Consider the following 9460-nt stretch of genomic DNA (forward strand, 5'->3'; position numbering starts at 1 on the left):
TTACCTCTAGCGCCACCTAACTAATAAGTCCAGATACGAGAGCAAGAACATGCACAGGGTGGGTGAGGAGTGGGGATCCCACATTCGGAGATGATAAGATGATGCTGAAACTGTGAGCCCCGACTGAGACAGACAGACATTTGTGGGAAGAAATCCACTCTGGGATCTGTCTTCTTCATCAAAACCCAGCTAGCAATAAATCAATAAATCTAGCTATCCTATGTGAACAGGTCCATCCTATCCTTCTGACACAAAACATACCTGCATTCATTTCCTCTGGATGTCAGAATATAGCATATGCAATGACATACACATTTGTCCAAAGGAGCCATTTATCCATGCACCTTCTCTTAAGTCTTAACTCATGAGCTTTATTCTCGGTACTTTAGTAAGACCTCTGCCACTGTGAGGCATTACTGGGGACCTATCAACAATTCTGCTTAGGCCTTGGATCTCCTGGAGCTACCGACATAAAATGAAAGAAAAACAGCACCCCACCCTCTGGAAGGCAGAGACCAATTGCAATGCATTCTTTTTCTCTTTGCAATCTCCCTCCCTTCCTTGTCTTTATTCCTCTCCCATCTCTCCTTTCCTCTCTTTTTCCTTCATGAGTTCTCCTTCCATGTCCTAAGCCTTGCTGGTCCTCCAGCTCCACTGGGACACTGGGCTGTGGGATGGGGGTCAGAGCACCAGCCCAAAGAAACAAAGAAAGCAGGAGGGCACATGCATTTGCCAGACCCCTGGCCTACCTGACTGCCTTCTCTGTCGCTCTCAAGCCTCCTGGGATGGATGTCAGCCGCCTCCTCCTGACTACCTTGCTGGTCTGCCTGTGCTTCCTCAGTGCCTACAGCCACCTGGCACCTGAGGAAAAGCCCAGAGATGAAAGGAACCTGAAGAACAACTCTTCCATGAACCTGCAGGATTTCCCTTCTGTCTCTATCGTGGGTAAGTAGCCTGGCCTGGGGCCCAGCCTCTGGGCTCTAGCCCATGAGAAGGGGCTGCAGGGGGTCAAACACTCCCCAAGCCGATATCAGGATCCATTGCTATCAGTCAGAGCTCCTTTGTGCTCATTCCTCAGAACAATTCTGGAGGAATCAAGTGTCCCTTAACTTGTTTGGTTAAGAAAACTCTGCCTCTCACCAATCTAATATGCAGCTTAGCATGATAGAGGCTCTGAGAAACCATAAAGTCAAGATACTTGGTGAATTTGGTATAACTTCGTGTTTCTGAAACTTACTAAATCACATAACTCCTATCAATGGTAAAATTTTTAGAAAATGCTGCAGAATATAACCAAGTCTGGGACAAACTAGTTCTTTCATGCCAGGGTTGAGAATTGAAAATGACTGCTCAGAGAAAAATATCAGGGGTATTAGAGCCTAGCACTGGAGAATTTCTGGTTCAAATTCATCTGACAATAATTATAATAACATATATACTTATTTTCTGATAGGTACTCTGAAGTGAATACTATTTTTATTCCTATTTTATTTCACAGCTAAGTAAATTAAAAGTTAGAAAAGTTAAGTAACTAACATACAGTTTGTGATTGGCAGAGATGGTCCATGGGTCGCAAAGAGTAAGACATGACTGAGCGACTGAACTGAACTGACTGAACTGAATACACATCCAGGTTCTGGGTTAGGTTCTGTTTAACTCCAGAATCTAAGCTCAGAACTAATATTCCTTACTGACTTGCCTCTCACTTCAAAAAGAGGATATTCTAGAAATATGGGAAGGCCTGGAGCACATTAACATTGATCTGTGTCAGATTTTCCACTATATAAACATACCTCATTTATCCTCACAACTCTTCAAGGTAAGTATAACAGTACCTACTTGCATATGAGAAAACTGAGTCAAAAGGAGATTAAGTAGTTTGTCCAAGACCACAAAGCTGTTATGTGGCAGAGTCAGGATTCAAATCAGGTCTGCCTGGCTCCAGAGCTCTGAGAAATAGGAAATAGGAATACCGGAAACACAAGACCATCCTTGTAGAGACACTGAGTCCATTTTCCAGGGCCTTCTTGGATTTTCCCTTTCACTTTCCTTCAGAGGACTCTTTGCTGTCAGTCTCTGGCTCCAGGTCTGCAGCCAGGCTGCAGAAGCTGCTGGCCTAAGTCCCAAGATACGATCTATCCAACCAAACCTTCATCCTCTCCCCCACCCTGGGGCTTCCTAGAGCGCTCTCTGCTCCTCCCTCTTCACTGCAGTTAAGGACCCTCAGAAAATGGCTTTGTTCCTTCTGTCTCTCTTTGAAGCACTGAACAAGAAATCCAAAAAGATCAGCAGAAATGAAGCGGAAAAGAAGAAAAGAGCTTCCAAGGTAGGCCTGGGAGTTCACATTGTCGGGATGGGGCTGGACTTAAAGGGGGAGGACATCCAAGCTCTGGCCAGAAACTAAATGAAAGATTTCCAGGGTTGCATGCCCCAGAGAAACTGAAAGCTACCAAAACCTTCCTGACCTCGAGCCCTGAAGCAGACCGCCAAGAGCTGAGGTCCAGGATGCTGAGTAAAATTGCTTACCTAAACTAAACTGGAGAAGGAAATGGCAACCCACTCCAGTGTTCTTGCCTGGAGAATCCCAGGGACGGAGGAGCTTGGTGGGCTACCGTCTATGGGGTTGCACAGAGTCGGACATGACTGAAGCGACTTAGCAGCAGCAGCAAACTAAACTAGCTTGAACCCTGCCTAAAATAACTAGCTCAAACTTTCTAAACTAGCTCGAACCCTGCCTGAAATTTCACTGTCATTCATTCTTTTGGATGAACACAATGTTTCCCAAACCTCAGTCATTTCAGAACCATTTCTACAACTTTTACCACATCTGAGTTCCACTTATTTAATATTTGTTTAAAACTTAAAAACAAAAATACTATGTAACAGGACTTCCCTGGTGGCTGTGTGGTAAAGAATCCTCCTGCCAATGCAGAAGACATGGGTTGGATCCTTGGGTCGGAAAGACCACCACATGCCTCAGAGCAACTAGGCCTGTGCGCCTCAACTATTGAACCTATGCTCTAGAGCCGGGGAGCTGCAACTAACTACTGAAGCCTGTGCACCCTAGAGCCCATACAAGGCAACAAGAGAAGCCACTGCAGTGAGAGGCCCAAACACTGCAACCAGAGAGTAGCCCCCACTAACCACAACTAGAGAAAAGCCCTCGAAGCAACAAAGACTCTGGACAGCCAAAACCAAAAATAAATTTAAAAAAAAACAACTATATAATCATGATAGAAAACCAGTACCACTTGACATAAATAGGAAGTAACCATGAAAATAAGTAAAACGAAAATAAAACCTTGTTAGCAAATTCTAGCTGGTTGGTGTTGCTTGCCACAAGTTCTAAATCTGAGACTTGCTCTCTGCATTAACAAAGAAGGATTAGAAAGTGTTAGGGAAACACTAAGGATATATTGACATCAAACTGAGCCTTTCCATTTGAAAGAGACTGAAAAAAGAATCCTCTCTCACTGTGTGATTCAGTGTCATTTAATATTCATGTACTGCCTAAAATTGTACCACCATGATACAGGTTCGAGAAATACTAGATTAAGGCACTGTTGAAATGCACAGTGTTCCTATTTTAGTGTGCCTCATTTGATCAGATCATTGCAAACAGAGCCAGGAATATTATACAAGCATTGGAAGGCATGACCTGGCACTGTGATCACAATAAAGTTCCCTGTTCTCTTTGAGCCTTTGTAAAGTGAACAAGCAGATCAGATGACTGACAGAACTGTAAAATCTATTTACATGCTAGATTCTGGGAATATAGTAGTGAACAAGAGAGATATATAACTGCTCTCGTGGAGTTTACACTCTTCTGGGAGAAACAGAACAGCACGTTAACCAGTGCTGTTCAGATAATGATAAACACTGTGAAGGAATGAAAGCATGGCAGTGAGACAGAAGAAAGGGAAAAGTGGTCAGGGGAAGTTCTCTAGAAGGAGGCAGCACTTAAAAGACTGAGAAACTCTGTAATCTTGAGCCGCAGTGTTCAATGGAAATGCAACGTGAGACACATATAAATTAAAATTCTAGTAGCCAGATTTTTAAAAGAAAAAAAACAGGTGCAATTAATATTAATATTTTATTTAACCCAGTAGATCCCAAATATTATCATTTTAATATGTAACCAACATAAAAAGTTATTAATATTTTACTTTTTTTGCGCTAAGTCTTTTACTTTTACACTCTCAATTCCAATGCCGTTTTTAACACTAGTGAAATATAGTCCTAACAAAACAATGTTCAGTTCAGTTGCTCAGTTGTGTCCGACTCTTTGCAACTCCATGAATTGCAGCACTCCAGGCCTCCTTGTCCATCACCAACTCCCGGAGTTCACCCAAACTCATGTCCATCAAGTCGGTGATGCCATCCAGCCATCTCATCCTCTGTTGTCCCCTTCTCCTCCTGCCCCTAATCCCTCCCAGCATCAGAGTCTTTTCCAGTGAGTCAACTCTTCACGTGAGGTGGCCGAAGTATTGGAGTTTTTCAGCTTTAGCATCAGTCCTTTCAAAGAACACCCAGGACTAATCTCCTTTAGGATGGACTGGTTGGATCTCCTTGCAGTCCAAGGGACTCTCAAGAGTCTTCTCCAACACCACAGTTCAAAAGCATCAATTCTTCAGCACTCAGCTTTCTTCACAGTCCAACTCTCACATCCATACATGACCACAGGAAAAACCATAGCCTTGACTAGACAGACATTTGTTGGCAAAGTAATGTCTCTGCTTTTGAATATGCTATCTAGATTGGTCATAACTTTCCTTCCAAGGAGTAAGCGTCTTTTAATTTCATGGCTGCAATCACCATCTGCAGTGATTTTTGGAGCCCCCCAAAATAAAGTCTGACACTGTTTCCACTGTTTCCCCATCTATTTGCCATGAAGTGATGGGACCAGATGCCATGATCTTTGTTTTCTGAATGTTGAGCTTTAAGCCAACTTTTTCACTCTCCTCTTTCACTTTCATCAACAGGCTTTTTAGTTCTTCACTTTCTGCCGTAAGGGTGGTGTCATCTGCAATGATGTACTCTGCATATAAGTTAAATAAGTAGGGTGACAATATACAGCCTTGACGTAGTTGTCTTTAATGGGAAACATTTTACTTCATCTTTAAATTTTAATTAAAATTAAATAAAAATTGAAAACTCGGTTCTTCAGTTGCACTAGACACATTTAAAGTACTCAGCAGCCACAGATGGTGGGTGGCTGCCTGCACTGGAGTGCATAGCAAAGAATGTCCCCAGGAAAGGAAGCCCCACAACAAAGCGCCTGCAACAAGAACTCATTTGCTGTGTTCAGTGCTCAGAGGGCGGGCGGGTGGAGCAATGTGTTTAAGACCAGTGGGAGTGGTAGGCGGGCCAAACCACAGAGGGTGTCAGGGATCCCAGTAAGGGGAAGGAGGATGTGCTTAGTCCCTTGTGCGCTGGAGACTGGACAGTAATGGGGCAAGGGCAGCAGACAGCGGCCAAGCCCAGGGTTTCAGCGGTAGTGAAGTGGCTAGACTCCGAACCTACCGTGAAGGCAGAACCAACAGGGATTGCGGATACACTGGAAGGGGAAGACAACAGAGACGGAAGTTAAAAACCGTGCAGCTGAGTGGGATCCCGTAGGGAGAGAAGAGGCCAGGCCCGAGCCAGTTAAGTGTTGATGGCGGAGCAGGCGAGGACCAGCTAGGGTGCTCTGTGGACATGAGTCGAGCGGGCGGTGGACAGCAGGTGGGGACGTCTAGTCCGAGGAGTTCCCAGGCGGGGGTGAGGACGAGTGGGGCGGACGTGGATGGCTCGGGCAGCCTCGGCGTTTCCCCACAGAGAAAGGCTCCGATGAAGAACGTGGCACGGACCCGGCCCCCGCCGCCTACCCCCTGCGTGGCCACCCGCGACAGCTGCAAGCCACCAGCGCCCGCCTGCTGCGACCCGTGCGCCTTCTGCCAGTGCCGCTTCTTCCGCAGCGCCTGCTCCTGCCGCGTGCTCAACCCCACCTGCTGAGCGCGCCTCAGGGTGGCGGGGCGGGGCTCCCGGGACCCTGGGGCCTTCCTGCCGCGGGAGAGCTCTGGTAGGAGGGGCTTCCGAGAACGGAGTGGGCGCGGCGATTGACGTTGGGGCGGGGCTTCAGGAAGTCTCCGCTAGGGTTGGGCTAACATCCAAATACATGTAGTCTTCTCGAAAATGTGTGGCTGTTTCTTTAAGAAACCTGAACCATTCTTTTCCCTTCGCCTAGTCCCCTGCACCACACAAGTTCCTCGAGCTGCGCAACTGCTGTCTCCCGGGCCTGGGGAAACGCGGTTGCTTAGCCCTGAGGCTGCACTCCTGGTAAGCGCTTTTCTGGATCTGGCCGCCAGAGACAGTGCTGCCCCCTACCTTTAACCCTAGGGACACCCGAAGTGAAGTCGCTCAGTCGTGTCCGACTCTTTGTGACTCCATGGACAGTAGCCTACCAGGCTCCGCCATCCATGGGATTTTCCAGGCAAGAATACTGGAGTGGGCTGCCATTTCCTTCTCCAGGGGATCTTCCCAACCCAGGAATCGAACCCGGCTCTCCTGCATTGCAGACAGACGCTTTACCGTCTGACCCAGGACACCCGAAGCTGCCTCCAAAATCAGAGAGGGAGAAAGCAACCGTTGAGGAACTGCTGGGCCTCCCAGGCGGCGCTGTGGTGAAGAGCTCCCCTGCCAATGCAGGAGGCACAAGACACGTCGATTTGATGATCCCTGGTAAGGAAGATGATTCCCTGGAGTAGGAGTAGGAAATGGCAGCCCGCTCCAGTATTCTTGTCTGGTATATAAAGGCAGGCGACAGTCCATGGGGGTCACAAAGAGTCGGACACAACTGAGCACACATTCAGTCTTTCACCCTACGCGCCTTCTAAGGATCTCCACTCACCTCCACAAAAACAAAATGACTACAACTCCATACCCAGTCTCACTGTGCTGTCTGCCCTAAGGGGTCTGGGTCTGTGAATACAAGCTGGGGTGGCTGATTGTGACTGGACATTGCTGTGGGTCCAGCTGCCAGAAGGCTCTGGCCTGAGGATCCTACAGCCTTAGGAGGCTCCACCAAAATGGTTAGCCTCAGAAACAAAGGAGTGGGGGAGATAGAGGGCAGTCTACTAGAGATTTCTGGGGGCCTCAGAGAATCAAAGGATAAGCCATGTGACAAGCCTCAGAAAGGATAGGACCCTGAAGGACATGAAAGGAGCCAGGTCAAAGAAACCAATGGACAGTGTTTTCAGGGCAAGTTACCTCCAGACACTTCAGTTCTTGCGTGGGACCATTCATAATTCAAGTTCCCAAGAAAGAGAAAATATGTTTCTCCCACTCCCAGGCTAAAAGAACTCCAACCAGTGGTTCCAGCCATTTTTAATTCTGAAAACCTGGACTTTTCCTCACTCCTTACCCTAGCTCTGTCAACTAGGAAGGGGGCAGTGAGCCTGGCATGGTTAACTAGGCAGCAATTTTTGTCCTGGGTTATCAGGGGCCTGTCTCCTCAAGTGTCCCAAACTGTCACCTACAGCCCCATCCTTAGAGATTCTGAGTCTATGGAAAACTGAGATGAAGCATCTTATCTTTGAAAGGACCCTGGGAGGTGCTGTTTTGGGGAGAGAAGCACTAAAGGTGTAAACAGGGTCTGTGAAAAAGGACCAGCCAGGGTGGGGGCGGTCACATGAAAACTCCCAGCACTTTGAAAGGCAAGGGCTCTCAGTGATAGCACCTACTTGCCCTGCTTGGCCGATGGCATCCCTGCCAGCAGAAAAGATAGACAAGCTGAGGTTTCACCTGCCAGTGTCCCCCAGAGCTAGAGCTCTTCCCAAAGGAATTACCATAAACAAGAAAGAAGAAACTGCAAACAGTAGTGGTGCAAGAAGATAATAAAAAAAAAAATAACAAGGCCTGTTGTACACAAGAGAGTCTAGAGAGAGGTTATGTGACTAAACGATGGGAAGCAGTTTCCTTAGCCCTGCTAACCGCCATTTATCTCTGTCCTTGGAGGTGAGGACAGTGGGGCTCAAGGGCCAGCACAGGTGGGGCCACCCCCTACCCCGACCCGCTTGTCTACTTACAATCTTCCGTCTTTCAAATGTCTCAAAACTCCTTTCCAAGGAACCTTCTCCACTGAAGACCCACATTGCGCCTGCAGTGACACAACCAGCATGGAATGAAGGACGCAAACATCAGACCCGAGACCGGACAGAGCTGGAACTATCCAGGCAGAGAACACACACGCAGAAAAATGATGGGTCCTCCAGGCTAGGCTGGGGACACGATTCTGCACATTGGGAAAAGTCTGCATTTCTGTCTATAAAATGGGAGATCATCACTCTTGCTGTTCTTATTGTAAATCTGAAATAGTATTGCTTCTTATACATGAACAAAGCAAGAGAGAGAGAAGCTCCCAGTTGCTCTTTTGTGTTCTGTCATTTAGGCTGCAAGCCCACAGAACTTTTTGTTCCCTGTACCACAACTGCTGCTGAGTAAATGTCATCAGTAATTAGAATATTGGGAACACGTTGCAGCCACTGCTCCTGTGTTTTCCAGACATTTCTCACCAGCCAGGCACCATTCTCCCCCCGGGTGAGGCCAGAAATGCAAAGCCAAAGACCCAGTCCATTAGTGACAAAATCACTAGGCTGCTGGGTCCAGACAACCACATGGAAGCCCAACCCATTCAGCCCTTCAGCAAATGTGTATTGAGCACCTACCAGGCACAAGGCCTTGTGCCAGGTGTTGTGAATATTGTGGTGAACAAGTCCAGTCCTCTTCTTACAGAGCTTACGGTTTAGTGAACAATGACCATCATCCCTTGTTAAAAGTCAGAACTGTTGTTAGCACTGGAGAAGGGAATGACAACCCACTCCAGTATTCTTGCCTGGAGAATCCCATGGACAGAGGAGCCTGGCAAGCCACAGTCCATGGGGTCACAAAGAGTCGGACACGACTGAGCGACTAACACTGCCACTATTATTGTTAGCATATGTGGTCTGTTCCCACAGACCTTCAGTTTTGCTTCTGTTGGCTCAGATCCCTGGTTAGTTATTTATCTGCCCAAGTTCCCCCTCAGTTGAGATCCTAAGATTCTTCCACCTTTTCAGAAACTCCTTCTCAAGCCGTAGGGTCCAGAGAGAATGGTTCTGGGTCTCTGCAAAACCCTGCCTGAGTGACCAGAATTGAAAGTTGTGAAGATCTGGGATACATGCCCCCTATTTCCCAGCCATTATTCACATTTCTCTTCCTGTCTCTCGCATATGCACAGTACAAAGGTGAGTTCTGTCCTAGATGTGTTTGTTCTCCTGTTGTAAATATTGATTTAGGATCATTTCTTCCTGGAGAGCATGGCCTTAAACTTGTGCCCAAAGTTCTAACAACGTGGGCTTGAACAAGTCACTGACCTCTTGATGCTACTACCATTTTCCCTTTGCAAAATTTGGAGTAAGTCAGTCAGAATGTTTTGGTTGCA

General features: G+C 47.1%; 1 protein-coding gene across 1 annotated transcript; it reads left to right on the top strand.

Annotated features, from left to right (window-relative positions):
• The first annotated feature begins 785 nt into the window (after nucleotides 1-785).
• ASIP (agouti signaling protein) lies at nucleotides 786-5994 on the top strand. The gene is made up of 3 exons (XM_068987819.1): nucleotides 786-945; nucleotides 2262-2326; nucleotides 5818-5994. The coding sequence occupies exons 1-3, from the start codon at nucleotides 786-788 to the stop codon at nucleotides 5992-5994; spliced, it is 402 nt and encodes a 133-aa protein (XP_068843920.1).
• The last annotated feature ends 3466 nt before the right edge of the window (nucleotides 5995-9460 follow it).

Source organism: Capricornis sumatraensis, chromosome 15, assembly GCF_032405125.1.
Source record: "Capricornis sumatraensis isolate serow.1 chromosome 15, serow.2, whole genome shotgun sequence".
Lineage (NCBI taxonomy): Eukaryota > Metazoa > Chordata > Mammalia > Artiodactyla > Bovidae > Capricornis > Capricornis sumatraensis.